The sequence below is a fragment of the Clytia hemisphaerica genome, unplaced genomic scaffold, assembly GCF_902728285.1.
Source record: "Clytia hemisphaerica strain Z4C2 unplaced genomic scaffold, Clytia hemisphaerica genome assembly, whole genome shotgun sequence".
In the NCBI taxonomy this organism is placed as follows: domain Eukaryota; kingdom Metazoa; phylum Cnidaria; class Hydrozoa; order Leptothecata; family Clytiidae; genus Clytia; species Clytia hemisphaerica.
Window position 1 is genome coordinate 31883 of NW_027104216.1, and position 27291 is coordinate 59173.

General features: G+C 38.3%; 1 protein-coding gene across 1 annotated transcript; it reads right to left on the reverse strand.

Moving 5' to 3' along the window:
• Positions 1–8317: 8317 nt before the first annotated feature.
• Positions 8318–26442, reverse strand: LOC136815739 (tubulin monoglutamylase TTLL4-like). The gene is made up of 20 exons (XM_067072185.1): positions 25882–26442; positions 25142–25363; positions 24676–24786; positions 19125–19201; positions 18553–18642; positions 18133–18237; positions 17715–17797; positions 17212–17340; positions 16346–16477; positions 15682–15780; positions 15184–15231; positions 14494–14580; positions 13685–13798; positions 13279–13357; positions 12535–12567; positions 12248–12319; positions 12015–12092; positions 11393–11462; positions 9427–9503; positions 8318–9118 (listed from the first exon to the last, which is right to left on the reverse strand). Exons 1-20 carry the CDS (start codon positions 26426–26428, stop codon positions 8918–8920), a joined length of 2454 nt encoding a protein of 817 aa, XP_066928286.1. The 5' UTR covers positions 26429–26442; the 3' UTR covers positions 8318–8917.
• Positions 26443–27291: the final 849 nt, after the last annotated feature.

Here is a 27291-nt window from a genome sequence, read left to right on the forward strand (position 1 = left end):
TGCCGCTAGATGTAGACTGGGAATCATGCGGCAATTTGCCGGCTTTGTACACCCTTCCACAGATATATATTCAGGCAGGACTGGTAGCCCACAGATTTCTGGCTACAGTAAGCGGCAATTTCCCCGCTTCGTACACCCTTCCCAAAAAGCATTCTGGACTCATAGCCGGCAGATTTCCCGCTAAGCGGCAATTTGGCGACTTTTTACACTCTTCCTAAAAAAACCTGCTGAACTGGACAGCCGACAAATTTGTGGCTAAGCACAACAAAAAAAATGCTAGATTTTTATCAACTGTTATCTTGCCGGATGAAATTCGGAAATGAACGGACGATACTCGAGTGCTGCCGGCAATGTGGCAGAACATTTTTCGATGCTTGCGGGAAAGATTTCTATGTATTTAAAATTGCTTGGAGGATCACATATTAGAGATGGTAAAAAAGTAATTATACAATATTAAATTGAGTTTGGTGGTTAAGAGAGCCTAAAACCCAACTTTGTAGGGTTAAGGGGTATGTGGTTTTAAGGGGTATCCACTGGTATAAAGAAGCGTGTCAGAATTAGATGAGGGATGTTGACATTAGACCAACTTACAGTATATAAGAGTTAGAAACAATGGGAGGCAGTGTGCAACATGAAAAATATGTTTGGAACTTGCCATGCCTTTGACAGTAAAACTTTTAGACCTTGTGCTATTCAGGATGTCATGTTGAATAAAAAACTTCAGCATCTAAACAACGATAAGAAAAAATCAATGCACATTTATAATAATTATGTATTAACTTGTTTTAATGCTGGGAGTTTTTATCATTCAACATAACTATCTATCTATCTATCTATATATTCCATACTGAAAGGTCCTAGGACCCATTATTACATTATTATGACCCATTAACATCCTGATTATCAAAAGGTCTATTTAGAGTCTAAGTTTAAACTCCTATATCAGGATTAGAAACTAAGCTAGTCTTACCTCTTTTATCTTTCCCTTTACAACAATACAATGCTGACAAGTTGACACAACACATTGACAAGTAATCCCTGAGAGAAGTTTATATTGAAATCTGCAACAAAAACGAAAGTGGTCTCTTTTACTTATTGCTTCCAGATGCTTCACAGCTGTTTATCAAATTTCCACCAATGAGATTGCTGCATTTCACACGACACTTCTTTTTGGCACCCATGGCCTCTCAGTGCCCTGCAAGACGGGCAGCTGTAAAATCCCACCCTTATATTTGTTTCAATCTGTGATCCTAAGGCTTAGGTTTTTTCTCATCTTCAATTTACTGAAGAAACATGGAAAGGTTTCATTTTTCATTGGTTCAATCGATAGGGGATTTGGAAAACTTTTTGTTTGTTTTTTTGCACAAATACCTGTAACTATGGGCTTGAAATCGAAACTAAAAATGAAAGTAAAATCGGCCCGCACTCCAAATCCTATAATCTTGATATGGGAGTTTAAAGCATAGACTTTCATATATCAAGTTTACAGGGTTTGGAGTGCAGGCCGATTTTACTTTCGTTTTCAGTGGTTTCATTTTCAATTTCAAGTTTTAGCAATGGGAAAATTCGCCCATACTGGCCCATAGGGTTTGTGCAAAAAAAAAAAACATAGAAAGTTTTTCAAATCTTGCTTCAAATGCCCCCTTTCTTCAGAAAATTGAAGATGAGAAAAAGCCTAAGCCTTAGGATCACAGATTGAAACAAATTTACAGTGAGATTTTACAGCCACCCGTACCGTAGTAGTAGTAGTGGAAGCAAGGCAGCTCTGAGAGGCCACGGCTGCCAAAAAGATGGGACGTGTAAAATGCAGCAATCTCAGTGGTGGAAATTTGATAAACAGCTTCAATCAAAGGAGCGCCAGGAAGCAATCAGTATAAGAGCAGACCACTTTTGTTTTTATTGCAGATTTTGATACAAACTTCTCACACTGTCACACATATACCGTAACTTGGTCTAATGTCGACAACCCTCCTCCTCTAACACAAGCAGTGAGGCTGGAACTTCGATTTTTGAGGATTACGATTTTACCAGTTTTTTAGCGATTTTTGCCTCGCTAGCCCAAATCTCGCAACCTCTTTACCTTAAAGGAAGATCGAAATTAGAGTTTTTCAGCGTTCCGAAAAAAACGCATAGCAGAAATTTTATCATCTTCACATGATCGATTCTCAACAACAAAATACATCTTTTGGTCTTTGGGTTTGTTTCTGATGTTTTTTCTTCAAAGAATATCGATCACTTTCCTTTTCCCATTGAGCGCGCGAGAAAAAAATGACTAGCTTGTTTTCGTGCGGGCGAATAAAGATGAGGCCCGGCAATCTTGCACTGAGGGTGCTACTTAGTTTCCGCCCTATTTTGCGCCCCCGATAGAATGGTCCAAACACGGGGGTAGTCTAAATGATAAACTATGTCGTTCTGTAAGTGTTTATTTTCTGAGAGATACAAATAGTATATTTGAATATTATTAACTTATTTATTAAAGTATTTTTGAGCGCAAATTTAAATATACGGTTAAATAAAAAACGAATGATAACAGTTCTGTTTATTCCTCAAACCCCCGGGAGAAGTTTTTTTGCTGACTTAGCTATTTTACAAATCTCGGAAAAGAACTCCCATAGGAATTCCGATACCTAACCCGATTGGTTAATTTCGAAACGACTTCAAGAAAGTCATAATGGCAGATAATTTTAAAAGTTTCTGAATTTATCGATGTTGATGGCTTGTTGATTCTTTAAAGAAAAAAGATAACAGGTATAGCTTTTTCTAATCCTGGAATATCGAGGTTCCAGCTACACTGACAAGTGTTACGCGTAAGCCAAATCGCGTATTACGAACAACCTCTAAATTGCCGAGTACAGGAGAAAAAAAATCTAAATTCAAAATGGCGGTCAAGCCAACGCTGATAACTATCAAAAATCTTCGTTTTTCAATCAGCTATTACAGCTTAATAAATCAATGAAATAATTTTAAATAAAAAGTAAACAAACCTTGAACCTTTCATGAGGCCCCCCCCCAGCGGTTTGCGTGATGGCGTGATTGGGACCTTTTTTCTTGCGTGATGGCGTGATTAGAGATTTTTTTTGGCGTGATGGCGTGATCAAGATTTTGGCATGATGCGTGATAGGGCAAAAATTTGAGGCGCGATGCGTGATTTGGGCTATTTTTCGCTATTTTTTGGGTTTTGTTTTTAAAAACAAACTTCAAAATAAAATTGTTAATGAACTTGTTACGTTTAAAATATCACTTACTTAAATAATTTATTTATGATAACACCCCTTTCTTAAATAAATGGCCTCTTAAAGTCTTTGATGTTTGCCGCAAGAAGGGAGAAAAATTTAACTTGACCCCCGGTTTTTTCTCTCTTTTTCTAGCTATTTTCCGGTTAGTGTAGACACAACTTTAATCCAGGGAAATGAAGCGTTTTCATTGGTCTAAAATCGCACGGATGGTCACATGAACAGAATTTTTATCCAGGGAAATCCCGTGGTGGCAATGTTTTGCTTTATAGTGAGATTGACCATTTTGTTGTTTTGGTTTGAGCGGGCGAAATTTCTGTACAAACCAAAATATGGCTTCGTTGGAATACCGGTTGAAACACTTGTGCTAATTCCGACACCCTTTTTATCAGCTAGAATTTATAGAAAGGTTGAAACTGTTTTTCTTTGCTTAGTGGTCAGGGAGGAATAATCCTTTTTCAATCAGCGATTCAAGCTTTCGTATTATTCCTTTCTCTAAAGAAGGGTGTCGGAATAGACCTTTTTTGAAAGAGGCCACCCTGTTGAATAATTATGTAGTAGTCCAGCAGAAAAACAATGATAAAACCATGCATAATTATTACAATATACATGATACAGTAATTATGCATGGCTCTATCATTGTTTTTATGGCTGGACTACATAATTATTCAACAGGACGTCCTCTTTGAAAAAAGGTCTATTAGACGAGGGATGTCGATAACTGTCGATATTAGACCAACTTACGGTACTTGTCAATGTGTTGTGTCAACTTTGTCAGCCCAATCAGCTTGCATAACATCAAAACAAACTTTTGAAACACCCCCTCCCCCATAACGTCAATTTGACATTAAACCAGTTTTCAAATGACCAGATGATCTCAGTCAAACAAAACACGACCCTGCCTATGCCCCGGACAGTCCGGGGTTTTTTTGATGCGTGCCCGGGGTCCGTATTATTTGTTTTTGAGAGACTACCCCGGACGCCCCAGACAGCCCGCGCGGTCGCTTTTTATAGAATCGCTGACCGCGCGGGCTTTTTTCTAATTCATTGAAATACGTCCGGGGTAAATTTATGGCGCAAAAATTGGAGCCCCGGACGTAGGTCCGGGGAAAAAGTTATTTTTTTCAGACCCCAGACATTTGCTCCGGACTGTCCGGGGCATAGGCAGGGTCGTAACAAAACTGGTCATCTAAAACAGTCCCAATCAAATCGAACCCATTTATGACATAGACCTTTTTTTAAAGAGGCAGCCCTGTTGAATAATTATGTACTCTAGCATAAAAACAATGATACAGCCATGCATAATTACTGTATCATGCATATCTTAAAAATTATGCATGGCTGTATCATTGTTTTTATGCTGGAGTACATAATTATAGGACCCTGCCGACGCACCGGACTGTCCGGTGTATTTGTCCGGTGGCAAAAAGTATCCTTTCGCTACACCGGACGCAATAAGTCCGGTGTTGCATACAGGGAATTTTGAACGCCGGACATTTATGAAACAAAAAATTAAGAAACACCGGACGCACCGGACTGGTCATGTCCGGTGTTTTGATTGTCCGGTGGGAAAAAATATCCTTCTCCGACACCGGACATCCGACTTCCTTAAGTCCGGTGTAGAAATTGTCCGGTGGTAAAAAAAATTATCATTTTACACTGGACTTTCGTGTGTCCGGTGTTCGTTAAGTCCGGTGCGTCGGCAGGGTCCTATAATTATTCAACATGGCTGCCTCTTTAAAAAAAGGTCTATTCGTGCCTAGCAAGAGGTCTATTTAACAGAACCTTCTCCCCCTCTTAGCAACAACTATGCATTTTGAATGCTCCCTTACCATACAAAACTACAATGGAAGAGTAAAGGGACAAACTTTGATTGCCCTGATTGATTTTTAGCTGCTTTGAATTTGATCTTCATGATGTTCTGACCTTTGTTTACGCACGGTAGACATGGCTGTCATTAATGGAGCGCATTTTCTACAGAAACTAAAAAAATAATAGAGCGCTATTTCGTCAAAAATAAGAATTTGGTGGGACTTTCCAACCTCCTAATAGGACTTTTGAAAAGCATGTACCTCGATCAGGGACGGTTCTTCTGACGACTCAGACTCCTTTTTGTTAATTTTTGAGCAGATTCTGGTACATATGAAAGATAAAGGACGTGGGACATGGCTCCTTTTTGTTTTGTCTGTGTGTGGTGCACAAAGTGGGGGGCATCCGAGGGTCGAAAATCCCGAAATCCCGTTAAATTTTCGGCAAAATCCCGAAATCCCGTTGACTTTTCCACTAAATCCCGGTCTCGTTACAATTTGTATTTCAAGGAACACAAACATTGATAATGGATCATAATTATCTGAGGTCGGTTTATTTACTTCGCTTACAAAATGCATCTTAAAAATAAAGAGAGAAAAAGAGCTCCGTACTCGAGATTTTTTTGACTAGATCTTGAGAAAAGCTTAACTTTGTAGTGATTTTTCTAGTGCATGTGACTTTAAGCACCGTGAGGTGTTTGATGACGTCATAAGACTTGACACCATAATGCTTGGCTAAGGGATAAGGAGGCACAACCATGGTTGCACCTAGAGGAAATTTTTGCATTTCTGTTACTCTCGCTTGGCTAAAAATGCTCTGCTTTTCGAAAATACTTCCAAACTGCAGAATATTGATATAATCATTATACGCCACTTAGAAATTATGTAATTTAAATTTTTTAAGAGTTTTTAAGATGCAAGGTAGCTTCGCTTGATAGCTCGCTAAGAAAGGTTAAAAAAATGACCATATGAATTTTTTTTGGAAAAACATGTTGTTAGACTACTCTAATTTAAGTAATTTTAGCTTGACAAGATATTGCCATTCATCTCCTCTGTTTGGAAACAGGCACAACTGCCTAACCCCTAGACGGCTGATAACGTACTATTTATACGGTCTGAAAAGGGCTGTTTACCGACCCTTCATCAAATTGTCATAGCTCAGAGCCACTGCGTTTTCAGCTAAAATGTCCTGTTGCTTTAGGAAGCTGAGACCTAGAGCTTTTCCAACGGTGTCAAAGTTTTTCCTAGAACTCATTTTTAGAGCCACAATTCCCATTTGAAGCTTAATTTTTCTGAAAAAAAAAATCGGAAAAGAAAGTTGTAACTTCAAAAAGCAGTGTACCGTTTAAATCACCTGTGTCTTGATTTCAACGTCGAAGAGTCGAAAACATCGTGACTAAGGAGGCGCAACCACCATGGTTTGCGCCGACGGGAGAAATTTTCAATTTTGATCCTCTGATTTGCTTAAAAACGACCACATTCATTTCAAACTGACTTTGCCAAGAAATGTGGTTCTCGAAACGAAAGTCTGAATCATGGGAATTAAAAATTCCTTTTCTTTACAAAAACGTGGAATGCCATCATAGCCCCCAGCCCTAAGTGGCTCAGGCCCTGGACCACGCATCATCCATACCAGGAAAACTACACTGAACCTTCATCCCCATTTGAATGAACCACTGAAAGTGCCTTGAAATGACTAAATACCGGAATCCCGAGAAATATTTGATTGGTTACCGTTTTACCGTTAGATTTAAGGGTGGAATCCCGGTATCGGCAGATGGCTCCAGTCCCGTTTTCCCGTTATATTTTGATGCAAATCCCGAAATACCGTTTGAAAAAAGGCCCAATCCCGTGATCCCGTTATCTCGGATGCCCCCACCACAAACCCAGTATCTACGGCTTATTTCAAAGTACTTCAAAGTACGAGGCGATAAAAGTGAGATACATTCTGGTACTTTTTGTTTTTTTACCTTTATTGATTTAAAAGTTGGTTTAACACTAAACGCATCCTAGTGAGAACACTCGACTGTAAGGGTCAAAATGAGTAAAAATGAGAAAAAAATGCACTCTAAGGGTGTAACATTTGGAAAATCAGTTGCCTAAAACTAAACATGGTCGAAAATTCTCAAGAAAATGCAGGAGCAGCCAGCAACAGAATTTTTCAAAATATATCTGTTCTTTTTTTCCAGGAGAGGAAATTTTGGAGTAAGCTCCAGGAGCCAGCTATTTTTCAAGCACTTCAAATAATCTAGGAAGGAGTATGAAATATCTGTTCCGAAAATCCAGGAGCAATAAATTAGAAAAAAAAATTCATTTACTTTTCTAGCAGGCCTCAGATGTTCCCTGCCTAGAGAATCCAGGACCAACTTCAAGGGACTTTCGATCGAAGGTGTAAAAAAGGGACCCTAATGTCTCGCACATACCCGACGACACCCAAACTATATACTTCCATCCTACTGGATGGAAGTGATATCGTTTGCTTACTCATCAATTTTAATTCACAAGATTTTTGATGTTGAATTGACACAGATGTAGAGCAAGTTTGGTAAGAAAGAGGAAAAGAAAAGCCTTTTTTTGCTTATATCAGCACAATATAACAGTAGGCAGACACTGTCCTGATATGAAACGTGTGTCTGATATGAAACGGAAACACTTACGTAAAAATAAAACCTTTAAAAAAGCAATAAATGGTCTACAATTTTAAATAAATTTAGTTTTTCTTTTCTTTTTAGTTCAAAAATAATTGTAAGTTATCATCCTACCTCAAACCATATATACATTATTTCGAAAAAAGTTAGCAAAATATACCATTTAACTTTCAAAAATACACATGCCAAATATTTACAAGAATATTTCAAACCCATATGAAGTCAACCAAAATATCAATAAATATTTTTTTAAATACATCAGTAAAAATCTATTAGGAAATCCTACATATTAAAATATATTATTTTTAACCCTAACTTAAGTGAAAATTTTCTGATCTTTCTCAAATGCGTAGGTCATCTCCATGCATATACCTCATGTGAATGTTTTTCAAAACACACTATAAACCCCTAACTCGTTTTTATAGAGTCACAGTGACAAATTGCCTGTAACAGACGACCACGGCTTTTTCCTCGACACCGTTCAAAAATCGCGTGTTGGGATAGAAGTAGGCTACTTTAAGAGCAGAAGCTTCGGCGCGCAGAAACTTTCTCGAATTTAACTTTTGGAACGAATTCAACGGATATAACTTTCGCAAATTTAGAATTTTATTTCATTTTGCAGGCAAAAAAGCGATAAAAATGCACAAAAACTGAGTATAAAATAGCAAAAAACGTGTACTTTTTGCGGGAAAAACTTTCCCAGATTTCTCGTGTAATTTCTTACCTGGCAGAAACTTTCGCAAAAAAAGGCAAAAATCGCGAAAATTCCGAAAGTTTCTGCCCGTGAAAGTTTCTGCCCTTATTGTAAATGGCAAATAGATCTGTCAAAAAGATTATGTGGGCAATTTCGCTAGTTTTGACGAAAAAACAGGACAAGCCATCGGTTATTTTTCCTGCTTACCCCAAGAGAGGGAGTTAATTAGACACTTGAGAGTAATACACATTTTGCGGACACCCAAATAAGCTGACACGGTCGAAATGGAGGACACTGTGTTTCCTAGTTAATTAGAATTATCTTTCACGATCCTCTCAAGCTGATACCTATTAATTAGAGAGGCGTCAGAGGAGTTGGCCGTTCATGAAACACTGTTAAAAAAATGTCATGCTACTCTACAGGTTTCATTCACCAAATTTTCAATGAAAATTCATAAAGCATTTCACCACTTTAAAACATCAGAGGAATCTTAAAAAAATTACACGGCAATGAAAATCCAGACCAATCGTTCGATCACCTGCTAGCGCCTTTACGCGTTGCCGTCTTAGATGAAGTTGTCTCTTTCTTGCCGCTACCGGGATGTTTGTTATGTGATGAACGTGAAGAATAAAGACTTGGTGAAATTTGAGGTGATTTCTTTCGTCGGTGATTGAGAGACGGGAAAGCTGAGAACATTGGACGGTTAAGATAATTTCTTGAACCACCCTGCAACCACTATAAGAGAAGACGGTGATCAAAACAAAATTTTTCATTTTATAAAGAAAAAGAGCATCAAACAAGAAATTAATTAAGACTTCACAAATTCTTTCGAATAGTTAGAAACACTTGAAACCCTTGCTATTCATAACGATCGATTCAAATCCGAGCATCTTTTTCCCATAACGTTAAAGAAAACCTAGAAGAAAAAGTGGGCGGAGTAGCGGCATCTGGCGGTAAGACCGAAGATGACCTTCTTTGCTTTCTAAAATCACTGTAAATGTAGGATAAGAATTTCCAGACTGTGGCAAAAAACAAAAGTATACCTGATGTCTAGGATGTACAGATACACTGTCCGATAAATGAACACCGGCTTCCGCTAGTGATTGGATCAAACTTATACCTGATGAATAAATAAAAAATGCAGAAAGAAATGAAATGTTAGTACTAGTAGGAAGATTTCCCGAAATTTGTCAACCTCACAAAACAAAATACATTAAAGGAAGAAATTTTGGCGGAAATTTAATTTGGCGGATGGCCGAAAAAGTTTTTTCAGAAGGAATTTAATTTGGCGGTTAACTTTAAAAATTAATTTTGGCGGGAATTTCATTTGGCGGACGAAGGTCATTTTGTAAAAAAAAACACCATTAAACAAGTGATACTTTTATGGACCTACCTGGTTATGCATTTAACACAATTATAATTGATATCTACGTGACCATTAATCATTCAGAACACAAATAGTGACAATCTATTAAAATTAGTCGTTTGCTCTTGAAATATTCTTTCATATTCAAGACTTCGTGAGCAAAAAAAAACATCTATCTCATCAAAAAATTGAGTAATTTGGCTAAGAACATTGATGTATGCTTATTAATAGTGATTCTTATAGATAAAGATGCGTTTTTTGAGCTGAAATTTTTTTTACAAAAACCTGCTTGAGCCATCTTTTATCAACTTTCATGCAAAAAATCAGAAAAAAGCAATGATCTAGTATTTCACAAAGTCCAAAAAACCCTTTTTTCGGCCGTTTTTTAGCTAAAATTTACCCCGAAAACTTTTTTTCCAAAAATCGAGCTCCGTCACATTCGAGGGTTTATAGTTATGTAGTTATGCATCTTTGTGAAAAAAATCATAAAGAATGAAAGAGCCGATCTCGAGAAAAGCTAATACCTAAGTAATTGATAATGTGCTTATAAAAAAATATCGAATTTGGTCAGTTTTTTTATAAAAACACGTCAAGCAACCAAAATTTCCTGTCTAAACACACATACTCTTCAAAAGTAAGCAAAAAAAAACATCTATCTCATAAACAAATAGAGTAATTTGACTAAGAACATTGATGTATGCCTATTGATGGTGATTTTTATAGATAAACATGTGTTTTTTAAGCCAAAAATTTTTTTTTGCAAATAATCTGCTTGAGCCATCTTTTACCGATGATGGTACCCTACTTTCATGAAAAAAATTGGAAAAAAATTAATGATCCAATTTTTCACAAAGTCCAAAAAACCCGTTTTTTAGCCGTTTTTTGGCCCTAATTTGCCCAAAAAATTTTTTTTTCGAAAATCGGGCTCCGTCACATTCTGGCCACTACCATTTTGCACCTTTGTACGAAAAATCTAAAGATTCCTATGATTCAATCCTGAGAAAAGTTGGTAACAGACGAACGAACGGACGGACGGACGGACGAACGAACAAACACAGGTTAATTTATAGGACCTCCACCGGAGTAGGTTCAAAAAGGAAACACCTGTTTAGCACACATTTGGGGGAATAAATAGAGCAACTTAAATTTGGCGGATTTTGACCAAATCCGCCAAATCCGCCATATCCACCAAATTTTCTTCCAGCCAAAATCTCTTCCTTTAATGTACTGAGTATGGCGGCCGACGGTGACATGCCAAAAATTGATCCTGTCAGACAAAGATCAACGATGTACGCGAGGTAAAGTTTAAACTTTGTCGAGGGAAGTTGATGGTAAGAATGGCCAAATGTTCGATATTTTCAGACTTTTGAAAAAGTGACGTTTTTCTTCGACACGCCCCTGTACCCCCATTTTGTCTGAGCGACCCTAGCCTACAATAGACGGTTATGTTACCCGTTGCTTAAAGGTAGGCAACAAGCCTACGGTTATGTTAAACTACTTTACTTAATCTCAATCATACCTTTTTTAATAAGTTCTTTTGGCAATGACTTCTACAGTATGTATTAGTTTTTTTTTATAAAAAGAAAGCCCGAGTTATAAAAACCTGGCTAGGGATTGAAGAATGATTACTGGCGGTGACTAACCTATTCCTGATCGAACAGCATCTCTCATGTACTGTTTCGTCCATTCATCGAGCAACAAGTTGTAATAACGCTGAAAAAGTATTCAAAAACTTTTAATTAGTGCGATGATAGTATATAATTAAATTAGATAATTCTTTTAATATAATATACATTTTCATGGTACACAATATTTTGACGTTCATAGTGCAGATTTTCACGAAGTCTAAACATACAAAACGGTTGAAGACCGAGACGAGAGCATTGGTTTCCAAAACCTAAACGTCACATACTGATCATAGGCCATGATTTGTTAAAATAAATGATTTGTTTAAAAGAAAAGAATTCGCAACATGGTCAACCTCATTAACTAAACTAACAATTCTTACCGAGCTCCTAAGACGAGGGATGGCATTAGATGAAACTTTAAATTGAGATCCTTTGGCGTTTTAATTGACCGTTTTTTTATGACAATTAAAAATCAAATCTTCTGAATGTCACCATTGATAATATTTTGGGGCTCATTCATTACGAACAACAACGTATGGCACGAGCGTGGTACTAAGGAGGGCTGTATTATGTATTTTTACATTGAGGAGACAAGCTCGACAAGAAAAAGAGGAATGTCAAAACATTTTCTACCTACCGGTGTCTGCATAAATTGAAGGTAGTTCTTTTGTTCCGACGTTGGCATCAAACGCTCAAAGGAACCACTTCTACTGAACTATAACAAATAATATATAGGTTTAGAGAGAGAAGATTATAAAAAAAGAAGAAACGACCGACCCTTACGCACAAACCATTGGGTAAAATGTTACCTTGTTAACCCTATCATACTTATAATAGAGACCTGAGTATTGAAAAACTTTTAAAGATTACCTCATCTTCGGTTTCCATGATAATCATGACGTCATCAGGAGTCAAAATATCCAGGATGGTACAACGTGTTCTCTAGTGAAGAAATATTTACGTGAGTTTTTTTAATTTCGAGTATTAAACCTTGATGAGAGGATTTTGTTGTGGAATATGACTATATTTTCCTTAACTAATAAAAGTCCTCGGTTAATTCCATAGCGGCAATGACAAAATCTTTTTGTAATGCGACAAAATTTTCCTAAAGGTTTATCTTTTCTTTGGTCTTGACTTTGAAAGTAGAATGCACTTACTAGGTCTTCGTGTCTTTGAATGTAAAACGTGTGCTGAAAGCAAAAAATATTTTCTGTCAGTAGTAGGTCAAAATGTTGAGAAATCATGTAGTAGGGGGAAGTTTGTAAAATCGCTCGATTTTTTTAGTCAAAGCACTTATTATACATTTTTGGAAAGCTAAGGGGTAGGGGAATAAAAATAACTTGGGTGCCATGGATTTAGAACGCATTGTTGGGTGCCAATTTTTTTTCGGACACTTTGGTGTGTTTTTCGGACAAATATGACGGTCTCAGGCAAAAATTATAGGGTCAAAAATTAATGAAAATTTTAGCTTGAGAAAATAGAAACCTGTTGTATATTTTTGGAAAGCTCTCAAAAAATTAAGATTAGAGATGCATTGCGAGTATAGGTGATTTCTGTACCTAACTCGAGATATTGAGTTTTAAAAAGCGCAAAAAATGGACAAAACAGCTGTTTCTGCAGCTCAAAAACACTGTTTTTAAGGGTCTGTTCAAAAATCACACCAAAGTGCCCGAAAAAAAATTGGCACCCAAGTTATTTTTATTCCCCTACCCCTTAGCTTTCCAAAAATGTATAACAAGTGCTTTGACTAAAAAAGTCGAGCGACCTCAAAAAAACGAATTCCCTCTACAAATGGGAATTTTTTTTGTTTGAAAAAGTTCTTTAAAATCCAACATTCGAACTGCCCGAGAAATGTCCGATGTCCGATATAAAAGGGCGTCAAGAAAAAAGATTAATCAAACCTTTGTTTTTTCATCTGATGACAAGGTTCTTTGTTCAAACCAAAATCTTTCAGCTGCGATCTCATCGATATTTGACGTCCTGTGAGGAAAAAAAAAGGAATCGCAAAAATCATATAAACGAAAGATTTCCAATCGATTTTCAAAAAATGTTTCCAAACGAAATTCTACTATAAAGTTGCACCGTTCTTTTTGTTTTACAAAAACAGAACAGACCAAGTTTAAAGTCAGTCAAATTTGAAAGTCATTTGGAAGAACTATAAGAATTTTAAATGAAACTTAGTGCTCTGAAAGACATTTTAAAAGACTGTTAAGTAATGTTGTGGATATCAATGGGTTAAAAAAGTTTCGAGTACTGGTACTTTAAGAGGGATAAATACATCTGGTTTTCTAAATAAAAAAACTCTACCTTCCAGAGTTATTGATGAGCAAACTCCTTGGTAAAAAGAATCCAGTCATGTTGAGAATGTCCTTGACTAATTGTCCTTTGATTTTCTTGTCAAGATCTGAGTTCGAATGCAAGCTAAACAAAAGAAGATACAGTTGTTCAAGAATTTGTTTAAATCATTTCAAAAGAGAATAGATTGATAAAAGTCAAGTCTACTTTAATCGGATTAAATTTCGCGAAATTTTCTTGATTTAATTTCGCGAGTAAGAATTTTGAAAAATTTCGCGTGGATTCAATTTCGCGAAATGCCTGAAAACAGCTGGAAAATAGCCATTTTTGGAGACTTTGGACTGGTTTCTCCTCCGAAAATGTGATTTAAATAATTTTGTGGTGGATTTAATTTCGCGAAAATGACAAAAATTCGCGAAATCGCGAAATTTAATCACATGAAAGTTAATCCGATCAAAGTAATACTAAAAGATTGTTGTGAAATTCTTAGCGATCCGCAGTGCAAGTGTGGAATGCTCTACAGAACGAAAGGTCTTAGGCTGAACTGATTGGGTCATACGAAGGACTCCAAAAAAAGTACTTGATGCCTCTATGCATAATGCTTAGCAATTAAAGAGAAGGATCGTGGATAAGTGAAGTAATCAGGGAGAAAGAGTGGCACCCTACCCTACCTTCGGGCAGATAGCTATCGAAAAAGAGCGTATAATATGTTCTAAATTTAAAGTGGAATCGGAAAAGCATTGGAGCGGGTTAACATCAAGAGAGTGGAAGAATAGAAAAACTCCACTCTTTGTTTTATCATTAGTTGTACCTTCGCTTACCTGGGAGAGATGTTGACTTCTAGTAACCATGGTTTCAACTTGGTATCCAGTATTATGTCAAGACCAAACAACTCGTGACATGATAACCTGATAAAAAATGATACTAAATAAATACTTATAAGTCAGTACTAAATATAACCTTAAATGTGGCACTGATAAAAGAAATTTCCCGGAGTGCAAATCAAAATCTGTAAAATCTGGCGGAAAGTCCTTTGAAAGTTTAAACCATTGCCTAAAAGAGTCGATTGTCAAAGTAACGTTTCACAGAAGCCATAACCATAACTGCGAGCCTATTATACCTAGTCTACACAATAGACAGCTCCAGGCTTTTAGGCATTACTCTTGGTCTATAGGCACTACTATAGGCAGCCACTAGTAACCCCCACTGGGAATTGCTTATTAAAATAGGTTTAAACATAATAGACAACTATGACAACTTTCACAAAAGATTTTTATGTTGATTTCAAATAAAAGAATGTTTAAAACATAGCTGATTGGCTTAGGTTTCGAAACTCTCTTTTGTTTCATTAAAACCTCAATGTACATTTGCGATGTATCCGGAAAAATTCAATATTCAAAACAACCAGCAATGCTCATATCCCGAAGAGTAGGAGTTTTACACTCGAAACGAAGGAAGATATGACGTAGCCTATTATACTTAGTGGTAAATGCTTTATCTAGATTACATACCTGTTTGAAATATTTTGTTTGATGAGTGTATTGATGTTTGCTTCACCACTAAAACGAAATTAAAGCACTATGTTTTTGAAACTGGGATGGCCTGTGAGCTGTCATTAAACAGGCATTCTTCCACTCCAAATAATGGTGGTTAGAGCCCCAGAAATTGGTGTTATCATATCTGTTAAAGAGATTCAACGCCGTAACAAACAAGTGTAGAAATTAAAGGCAATAATGGGAATAGTTTTCCTTTTACCTATGGGACTCTATCTATGATTTTGTTTTAGACTATGACGTAGTCTAGTCGGATTGTCATATCCCTGTACTAACTATTGAAATATCTTTAATGTATAGTATAATACCTATTAGATTCGAGTTCACCATCGCCGAGGGATGATAAAAGCCTAAAGTCAGAGATCTATGATCACTCAAGATACTAATAAAGTCGAACCATTGGTGTATTTCAAACAGTAACTAAAGATTTAACAGAACTAGAAAAATATTTCTTACCACAAGATAGATTTTATAGCAACATCTTTGATCGACTCCCAGATACGATCAGAGCTGATTCCAATGTTCTGGAAATACTTCCATAATTCTTTTAAACTCCTGTACAACAAAGGTAACGAGGTATTAAGTTATTAAGTTACAGCCATGTATTTTCTTATTTATTAAAGAAAATTTATGTATGGTTTCTTTAAAAATGATTTCAAATGGTTTGTAGTGCACAATAATACTTAAAAGTATTGAGATTCTCGACACAAAAGTTTGGATCCCAAGCCAGTTACTTCTCCTCAAAGTTAATCAATCAGTAATTCGAAAGAGGAGGATCCAGGTTAGGTGAAAACAGTTTGGATAGACATTGAATATGAACCAGCCCCCCCTGATTCAGTGGAGTAGAGTTGTCAAGGCGTCAGCGCCTCAAACCAAGGGTTTGCCGTTCGAATCCCAGATCCTGCAAATATTTCGTTCAGTTCTTAGATAGACACGCCAACTTGCCATGGACCCCGTGAAATTAATTGAAAGGTTGCCTAAAAGTGTAAAATTACTGGGCTTTCATGTAAAATATCGCTTCTAGGGTAGCTTCCCTTAGCACAGGCTAACAAGATATTTAGTGCTCATATAGTTGGACGTTAAGTGTTTCTGTTCCCTTCGATACAATGTTGAAACTTACCACTTATAACTGGTCTTTGAGTCCTCCAAATTATCATTATTGCTTTGATAGACGCTTGTGTTGTTTTTGTTGACACTGTAGTTCGTCAAGTGCATGTATCGGTTGGACAGGGATTTCGATGAAGAAGAATATCTAAGAAATAAAAGCGAAAAAAAGAAAACAGTTATCAAATTGAAGAAAACTTTACTTCTTCTTAAAAGATTGTAAGACTTTTTGGCCAAAATAATTTTTCTGAATGATAGAAAGAGAATTTTCGTTACCCGGGTGTAAGATAGAACAGTATAAACCACAAATAAATTTTCCTTTCACCTTTTTTAGTGAAACTTTTAAAACTAAACTACATAAACAACCACTGTGAAATGCAAGATTACATCTCAGTACACCCCCTTCTCAGAGACCCGGTAGGATTTTTTCAGCCAGTGGGGTAAAAATAACGGACTGAAACTCGATGGGAGAACTGGATTGATATTCCCATAATTTTTATGGCCGGGGATTTAATTTCTTTTGTTTTTAAGTCAGAAAATTATGTGTGGATGGAAAAACATCATAATATCTTGCAGTGAGGATTCGTTTATTTGATTATTTTCAGTGGAGACAAAAGTTGGAGGATAATTTCCCAACCGGGGACGACATTTTTGGCAATTTTTCCAGTAGGAAGGGTTCCCAGTGGGTCTGTGAGAAGGGGGTGTCTCAGTTTTTATCAAATGACCGATTAGGCATAAAAGTTTAGAAAAATTGAAAATGTCTGATCAACTACTTTCAATACTTTAAGGGAATCATCTTTTGTGATGAAAAATTTCTTTCATCGCGAATTCATGAAAATATGTATGTCATTTTCATTTGGTAGAATATCTATATTCACTTACTTGGAAGTTGCGAATCGAACCAAACCATCTTCGAAGATGTAAATACGTAATGGATCGAAACTTGTCACGTAAACGTAGATCCTCAAATCGAACTTGTGTCCGTTTATCAGGTATGGTTTGGCAAGATACCTATTAAATGATTATACAATTTTCAGAAAAACACACTATCTTTGCTTTCAGTACTTTTAGTTTCATGTTGTTACAATCATCAGCTGAATGAATAAGACTAAATTAACAAAATCTAAGGAACAATAACAAAAATATCATCGTCAAGTTGACAAGCAGTCGGAGGGTAAGATTTGTTGATTATGTAGATTTTATTGTCCTTTTTAAATGACCATGAAGCAGAGGGAATCTCAGATCACGAACAGCAAAATTTCATTTTTTGAAACAACTAATATTTCGCTTCACAACAAAAGCATTTTATTTTTACTGAAGCTGTATATAATATGATCAAAGTTTTTTATATTATATTGATAACGCGTAATAACTATTACTCATACCTTTGTACAACTACAGGTCTCTTCTTTGGAACTTGACTCCATTTGTTAATGACTTTGATCCCAGACCCTCTGGCTGAAGCTGGCTGTAATTGAAATGACAAGTTTATCATAGTATACTGTGATTCTGTATATTTATGTTATTGTAGGTACTGGTTGCATCGTTTAGCTCTATTTTCAGTTAGATTTCGGTTCCTTATTGTAAAATTTTTTGAATTTTCTGTGCAGTTGTCGACGCAAATAAAAATGTCACAGAACAAGCAGGCATCAGCCATGCTTGAGAGTCATGAAGGAGAAAGACAAAGTTTTAAGACAAAATATACACAGCGTCCAGTCCCCACCTGAAACATTTAAAAAAGGTTATCCTGTTGAATTAAATCAAAGTCTTATTAAAAAAAATCCAAATTAAAACTTAATTTACAGGTTTGATGATCCACTTGTTCTTTGTGCTACCCTCCTCCCAGACTTTCTTCAACTGGCCCAAATCGTGCGGCAAAACATACGTCTGTGGTACGAAATTGAAATCCTAGAAAGTAAAAAATTATCAACAGTACAACGATAGGCCGTTTCAGTTCCAGACAGCGGCCGTTGATCCTTACAATTATCAACCATATAGCATAAGTAAGTGGTTTATGGTCCAAACAGTGACTGATGATCCTTTCTGTTTTAGGTCAAAAAATGTCTTTACATTGTGCTTGCACGGCACAGGAGGGGGAAGGAAGCTGTTCTTTCTTTTGTTGAGAAATGTCGCGTAAGCCAATGGTAGGAGATAGGATACCTTGAATTATGTCCTTTAAAAAAAAACCAAAATCTGTGTTTTTTCGTTGATCACAATACATACCTGTTTTCCATAAGCTATCTTCATTTTACAAAAATTCCTCCATAATTTATCTTTTCGACCAATATGAAATGTACCAGGAAAGTGGTTGATCTTCAAATAAAGAAGAGAAACGTTTTTGACGATAAAGAGGTTCTACACGCCTTGCTGGTAATAATAGCTACTGTGGGTATGCTAGTACAGAGTTTAAGTGACAGTAGTGCAGTGGTGGAGCATCCAGCTAAGGTGCCCAATGTTGTGGGTTCAATCCCCAGTCGGGTCATACCAAAGATTTCCAAAATGGTACTTGGGGCTCAGCAATTAAGAGAAGGATCAAGGGTAATGGAGAAATCCAGGGAGAAAGAGTGGCGCCATCCCCTACCTTCGGTTAGATAGCTATCGAAAGAGGAGCCTTCAGATCGCCTCTGACTGCGGTCACAGACTTACTTACTACAAAGTTTTATAGGTAGGGTAACTTCTTACTAAAAACGGAAAAGTGGAGTTTTTTATGCTTATTCACTTTGCAGCAACTACTAAGCTAAACTAAAAAATAATTTCACTTTTTCTAACAAAAATTTCAACTTGAAAGAATTTACCTTTTGAAAGACATCAATTCCCTTGAATGCAGGAGGCTTCATATGTTTGCCCCAAACACCAAGCCAATCACTGTTTTCTAAAATCAAAGAAAATAATAATGATAATTACAAGTTTGATAAATCCAAGTTCCTAAATCCGCAAGAGATTATTTTTCTTTGTAAAAGCAACACCAACAGCTGGGTATGTACAAAATCCTATCAATTTATGATATGCACCACTGCAATTATGCAACTTTTCTGTTTTTGTTCCACCCAATACGTCACTTTTTCTATTGTTCAATAAGTGACGTATTGGGTGGAAGATTCTCAGTGGTGCATGTCATGAACAATAACAGCAACATAAAGCAGCCGCTTTCTTTTTTGATTTCCCTATTTGCTGTTTTTACGCTTTCATTATTAAGTTTCCTATCAATAATAAAGTAACGTTTGTAACGATCTTGTTCTATATTTTTAGACTAGACCTATAATAAAGAGACTTAATATATATGATATGATACTGGCTTGTGTCGCTTTTACACTGGCAACGAAGAGACTATTGAAACAAGATACATATAGTGATACACACAAGACCACTAGCTGAAACTGGACACAGACACAACACACTGACAGACTTGATCCAGAAGAAAGACTTGGACGTCTTACCAAAAGCTCAGTCATACCAGGTTTGCCCTGGACCTTCGAGGTAAGACTATTCCTTACTTTATTACCATACTCTATTTGACTGATCAATCACTGAATCAAGACGCTGCCAACATAGCACAGGAGACGACTTCACAAGACACGTGATCAAGGAAAAGAAGAAAGACACGTCATAGTCTTACTGAAACTTTCATCACACCAGGTGTGCCCTGGTCGTTGTAGGTAAGACCTTTCCTTTTCCTGTCTAATACGAACAACGCAGTTCAAGATGAATTTCAGTCCTGAACAATTCCAGACACTTATGGCAGCTATCACTGGCGGTCAGCTACAGCAAGCAGCTCCGGCTGCGGCAGCTGCAGCACCACCAAAGAATGATCCATCCGCACTTGGGCCGATACGACAATGCAGCCTAGGCACTGACAAAATGCAGAAGCTCATTCTATTTAACGAATGGCTCGATGATGCAGAAAACAGGATGGACTACATTGGTGTAACAGAAGACAAAGAAAAGATCATCCTCCTGAAAACTTGGGGAGGACCAGAGATGGTTGAGTTGATTCGTGCAGAGAGATCACACCTCAACACAGGAGCCCGAGCAAACGAAGAAGGTGCACAAGCAAATGGGGAAGGTGCAGAAGCAAACGCAGAAGCTGCACCCACCTACATGCAGACTATTGAACGGCTACGTTACTATCTGAGACGTATGGTCAATCGAACAATGGCCATGCACCAGCTTCTGGGGACCAAACAAGGAACACGAACGTGGGGTGACTTCCTTCTAGATCTCGAAAAGAAGGCCAAGTCCCTGAACTTTGACAAGAAACCTTACACCACAGAGGAAGCTATAAAGGATGCTGCCATATTCGGCATGAATGATGTCAGCCTGAGAGAGAAGGCGCTTGCGGAGGATCCAAACCTAGAGAAACTTTCAAGATGGGGCCAAGCACGAGAAGCAGGCCGAGACGACGCCCACAGCCTGGACAAGACAACACATGTCAAACGTGTTCGACACGAAATGAATCAAGATAATATGACACAAGAGGAGATAGACGAGATGATTGAATCCCTGAAAGTAATGAAGCTCAAAAAGGCAGGAAAGTATAGCAACAGACACAAAGGATCTTGCAACCGATGCAACTCCAGCCATCAGTCAGGGAGATGCCCAGCAAATGGCAAAGAATGCTTCACATGTGGTGGGAAGAACCATTTTGCCAGAACTCCAATTTGTCCTGGAAAGAAGACGGTCAAAAGAATCAACGCAGATTACTTTACAACATTGAAGCGAAATGACTCGAACCAAGAACCTACTACACTCACTGCCATAAAGAAGGTGACTAAGCCAGCAGACAAATGGGTCGATGTCAAGATAGGCGGCACAAAACACACCCTCTTCGCAGACACAGGTAGCCAGCACACCATCATCACACCTGAACACTATAGCAACACCATGGGACCCCTGGAAGAGCCGGACATCATACTCAGGGCATGGGGATCTTCAAACAATCTCAACATCACCGGAATGGTTCACACTGTGATCGAGAACGCCAAAGGAAGCAAGATCAATAGCAAAGTATATGTTGTGGACGGTTTTCAACCAGAACCGCTACTCGGAGACAACGACGCAGAACACCTAGGATTCATCACCTTCAACAAGGAAGGAAAGAGCCCCCGAACACAAGACACAAGTGCAATCAAGAGGATTCCCCAACTCATCAGAGACAACCTTGGGATACAAGTCGAAACACGTCCTGACAGCAACGAAGCAGACCCAACAGAGATCGAAAAGATACTGAAACTTGTCGACGGATACCGAGGTCTAGTCTTCGACGACAACAAAATTGGATGCATCAGAACGAAGCCCATCCACCTCGACTATGAAGAAGAATTCGAGCCAAAGCAACCACCATTTCGCAACGTTCCAATCCACTATCAAGGCGAAGTCAGCAAACTCCTTGAATTTCTGAGAACACAGGGAGTGATAACGGATGTGGACCCACGAGAAAGCTATGACTGCGTGATGAACGTGGTGATAACAGATAAAAGCAATGGTCAAATCAGGATGAACATAGACAACACACCACGCAATGCGGGGATGAAGCGCACTCGATTCCACGTCCAAACACCACAGGAGATCCGCCACGACCTGAAGGAAGCGAAGATTTTCAGTGAAATGGACATGGGCTGGGGTTACCATCAACTTCAGCTAGACAAAGAATCCAAAGACAAGAGCATCTTTCAAACACACGAGGGCCTTCACAGAATGGAGAGGCTGTATTTTGGACCCACAGCCTCAAGCGGCGTCTTCCACAACGAGATACGGAAAGCATTTGCTGGCCTCCAAGGCGTCACCACATTGCATGACAACATCCTAGTCTACGGAAGAGACTACAAGGAACATTACAGAAACCTCGCAGCATTCCTGGATCGTTGTAAAGAGAATGGCACAATCCTCAAACCGTCCAAATCGACGTTCGGACAGACAAGAATCAAATGGTTTGGTCGGACGTTCCATTCAAATGGCGTGACAGCGGACCCAAAGAAGATTCAAAACATCAAAGACGGTGGCAGACCTGAAAACACAGAGGATGTTCGCTCTTTGTTGATGGCTTGCCAGTACAATGCGAAGTTCACATTCGACAACAAACTACACACAACATATGAAGACACTACCGCACCGCTTCGCAAATTGTTGAAGAAGGGGGAGAAATTCCGCTGGCAGGAAGAAGAGGAAACTGCATACCAGACGCTGATGCAAATCCTAGACGATCCAGCGACTCTACAAGCGTACGATCCCAATGAAAAGACTCACGTGGTGTCGGACTCATCAGAGGTAGGAATCCAGGCAAGCATCTACCAGGAGAGGGGAGAAGGTATGTGGGTTCCGATAGACCACAACAGCAGAGCTCTAACCGATGTTGAACAACGATACAGCCCAATTGAAAGAGAAAGTCTTGGTCTCTGTTTCGCAATGGAGCAGTTTCGCTACTACGTTGTCGGAAGTCAATTCACAGCATGGACAGACCATGAACCTCTCATTCCAATCTACAACAATCGACAGAAACCAGCATCTCGCAAAATCAGCAACCACAGAGACCGGGTTCAAGATCTCCAATTCAATCTCCGCTACCTGAAGGGGAAAGAAATGCCATGCGACTATGGCAGCAGACACCCGAACCCGATATCCCACCTCACAGAAATGGAACAAGACGATCTAGGCTTCGATATTGGAACAACCATTCTAGTACGGAAAATCAACCTCAACAACACAACACCGGCGATTGACATCGACACCATCAGACAGGCTGCTCAAAGTGATCCACACTACCAACAACTCATAGAAGACATCTCAAAAGGCAGATCAGAGCCGCCATCTGGATCAGAAGTCAACAACAGAATTTACAAAGAGCTATCGGTCGAAAATGGCGTCATCATGAGAGGGAGTCAAATCTATGTCCCAGACACGCCCATGCAACCAGGACAACGCAACCTCCGATTGAATCTCATTGACATAGCACACGAAGGACACCCAGGAGAAACCATGATGAAACGATACATGCGGTCAAGATTGTGGTTCCCATTGATGGACAAGGCCATACAAGACGCGGTGCAAAGATGCCTGGCATGCCAAGCCTCAACAGAGACGAAGCATCGCGACCCCAACACACCTCCCACACCACCGGAGGAACCTTGGCAGAAACTTTCAGCCGACCACTGGGGACCAACAGCAGACGGCATATACCTACTGGTGGTGATAGACGAACTGTCAAGATATCCAGAAGTAGCAGTGGTAAAAGGGACAGGATCAGAACACAACATCCAGGCGTTTGATGACATATTCACAAGACACGGTTATTGCAAACGGTTGAAAACGGACAACGGCCCACCTTTCAATGGAAAAGAGCACCACCAACTCCAAGAATATTTCAAGTGGGCAGGTATTCGTCACGAACCAACGCTCAGCGCGGATGATCCGGAAGCAAATGGCCTTGCGGAAGCCTTCATGAAAATTTGCAAGAAAGTCTGGCACACAGCCATCGTCGAAAAGAAGGATCCCAAAGCAGAGCTGAACAAGACTCTACAGATGTACCGCGCCACACCACACCCAACAACCGGAAAGGCACCGGCAGAGCTCCTGTTTGGCAGAAAATTCCACTCACGTCTACCACAGCAAGATGAAACAGCCAGCAGAAAAGACATCACCGAAGCAAGAGAAAAGGAGATCGCGCAGAAGATGAAACAATCCCACTACAAAGACAACAAGCCATACGTCAAGCATCACAACATCCAGCTTGGTGACACTGTTCTCCTGAAACAAAAGAGCACCAAATCCAAACCACCCTTCGACCCATCGCCATATGAAGTCATCTCAATCAATGGACACCAAATCACAGCATCACGACCAGATCGAACCATCACAAGAGACGCGCAGAAATGGAAAATCTACAAGAAACCTGAGAATCAACGACAACAACAACAACACGCCGATGAGGACAACAGAAACACGCAGAAGCAATGGGACTTCGAGGAACCAACTCCACCACAACAAGTGCTCCTCCAACGAGATGGTGAAGTCGCCAACCCTGCCCCACAACAAGAGGACGTTCACCCAAATAGACACGATTTTGTTCGTAGGTCAACGAGACCACGGAGAGCCCCAGTACGATTTGCTGAGGAGGACTAGTCGCCATGACGGCCATACATGTTTTATTTTCTTACAGTTACACAGACTGACCGCATATCGGTTTCACAGCAGTTTTATTTTTAAGAGATATTTCATTTTACCCATGTACAAGTAGTGTGCATGTGTAACGATCTTGTTCTATATTTTTAGACTAGACCTATAATAAAGAGACTTAATATATATGATATGATACTGGCTTGTGTCGCTTTTACAACGTTGATTCTTATTTACTTTTTGTTATTCTGAAGCCAGTTCTTGCGATACAGTTTTTGATGACTTTTGGTGTAACAGTGCTTGCTTTCCATCTAAGGATCTTCCGAACCTCAAGTGGAAGTTGACAAACTAAAATAGAATTCATTGCAAATCAATTTTCAAGTTCTAAGCTAATTTACCTTTGAGGGAACTGATTTTGGTGAGAAATGATATTTCATGAGCATCAAAAATACTAAAAAAGATTTTTAATTTAAAGAGAGGCTTATTTTGACATGATTTTTTCAAATTGTGCGAGGGACGAGTTCGCAGGAATTTTAGCAAAATTCACAAAAACAACAAAAATTACACAACTTATTGAAACACCTATTGGTCGAGATTGTAACATTACAAAATGATTTCCCGGAGTATTATCCAAAATTTTCAGCATTTCTAACCGCTGATCTGGAATTCAGTTTATCCGATACACTTTAAAAAATAGATTTACCTTGCTCCTCTGCAATAGTGAAATATAACGTTGGTGGTTTATTTGAAAACAAGCTTTTCAACAATGGTAAAGGGCTGTCTTCCTTCATAGAGCATTTTGAGAATTTCAATCGCAAACTACAAGCACTGTTCAGTGAGGACAGAGATTCCTCTTCGTCAGATACATTAGTCGAGTCTTTTCCAGACGTGGATGAAGATTCTGTCTCATAATCTATAACATCATCTGAAATGACAAAGAATTTAATTAGTTATTAATTAATTACGTATTTCTTCAGTTTTACAGTGCTCAGTACATGAAAAGACACTTTTTTATTCTACTACTGGCAGTTTCATACCACTTTGATGACGATCTTCAGGCCACGTTATAGTTATTAATTATAATCCATCCAAACATGTATATTTTTGCTCGAAAGCTGGAAAAATATATGGAAAGGTAACTGTAATTATTCTAAACTGAAAGGTGAATTATGGATAAAACAGTGTTAAAATATGAAACATCTGAAATAACCTACTAGTGTTCGCTTTGAGAAAATACTAGCCAAAGGAGTTTAACCCAAGTAATTTAGACAGCTATTCCAAAAGAAAGGCATATATTGTAGGTAGGCTTTGGGTGCCCCATGACCCATGCACAATATTTTAATAAAATCAAGAGAGGCAGTTAAATTAGGCATGGACTTTGATTGTGGTTGATGATGTCTTAATGGAATGGCTGTAGAATGAAAAAGAAAAATTTGCCCTAACCTTCGTACAAGTCACTCTGTATATCATCCTTGGCATCATCATCCTCATTATTATTAATCGTTTCAGTATCCTCACTATCAGCTGTATTGGATTCACACAAGAAAGATTTATCTTGAACAATACTATCCACATCATTAACAAAAGTGGACGTATCACTTTCTAGATCATCTTCATTGTCAGACGAGTCAGTCTCTGAGTAACAGCCATCGCCAGGGATACGGATCCTCTCTTCATCTGTTGAACAGTTAGACTCGCCATCAGCTCTTGTTCGCAAACGTAACACATCTTTCAGTGGTACTTGTGGTTTTGCAGGAATACGTACTCTCCTTTTAGGAGAAACAATTGTCAATTTATTACGTGTTGAAGATGGAGGATGAACAACTCTTTGTTGACTAGCTCCAAAATGAGAATGGTATCTGTTTTGATTGTATAATGTTGTGTTATATGCTTTGAAACCAGATAGTTCCCGAAGCTTTTTCAAGTTTACCAATGGCTCTGAGCGTGTTAGTATTATTTTTCTTGTATCAGGCAGACCTTTCTTATCCATTTAATTATATATCTATTAAAAAGTAAAAATAAATGATTCAAATGTTAAAAATGTTATAAATTGAATAACGACGGTTACAAATTTTTAGAGGGAGCACACTGCGACAGAGAGCGCTGAAATTTTGCAGACACCCTTGAGAATAACTTCTATCAGGCTAGCTCTAAAGCTCTAAAACAGCATCTAATAACATGAAAACCAGATTATGGTTTTTCAATGGGAATCAAAACTATGAAGTGCACTTACAAACATCAATTTGTGCACTGTTGGGGGTCCTTTAAAGTTCCTCAAAGTGCCGTCGAAAGCCCGCAAAAATGACCTCCTTAATTGAAGCTGCTACACCCCATTCTCACCACGACCCACGGCATGGCCCGAACATGTTCGGGCATGTTCGGACCACGAAAAAATAAAACCACATCAGCCCGAACCTTCAGCGTAAAGAAAGTTGCCTTTTTGCCACTTTTTCCCATTGGCATTAAAAACAAAAAACCTTTGGATATTTAGACTCCCAAAACATTGTAGACATTGTAGACTAAGAGAAAAATAAAGATTTTAACCTTTAAAATCTTATCATTCATATTTCCTTTGTGTTTAAAAACTTTCACAAAGTCATGTTCCCTCATGCGCTGCCATCTTGAATTTAGAATTAGAAGCATGTCGGAAACTAGAACTGAGTTTATCTCACCCAATAAAAAGCACGAACCAATTTCGTTTTCTCTGACCAATCAGAATGCCAATGTGAGTTATTGTGGAAACCCAGGGCGAACGCAAATAAAACAAATAAAATAAAGACCATATGTTTTGAACTTTGTATCATTGAAAAGAGTTTTTGATGATAATCATTACATTAAGAATGACTATTAATT

Coding starts and splice junctions, on each gene's coding strand:
- LOC136815739 (XM_067072185.1), bottom strand. CDS start 26,428: ATGGATAAGAAAGGTCTGCCTGATACAAGAAAAATAATACTAACACGC. Junction 12,093..12,247: donor TCATGGAAACCGAAGATGAG/GTAATCTTTAAA, acceptor TATTTGTTATAG/TTCAGTAGAAGTGGTTCCTT. Junction 9,119..9,426: donor CTGTACATCCTAGACATCAG/GTATACTTTTGT, acceptor CTTCTCTTATAG/TGGTTGCAGGGTGGTTCAAG.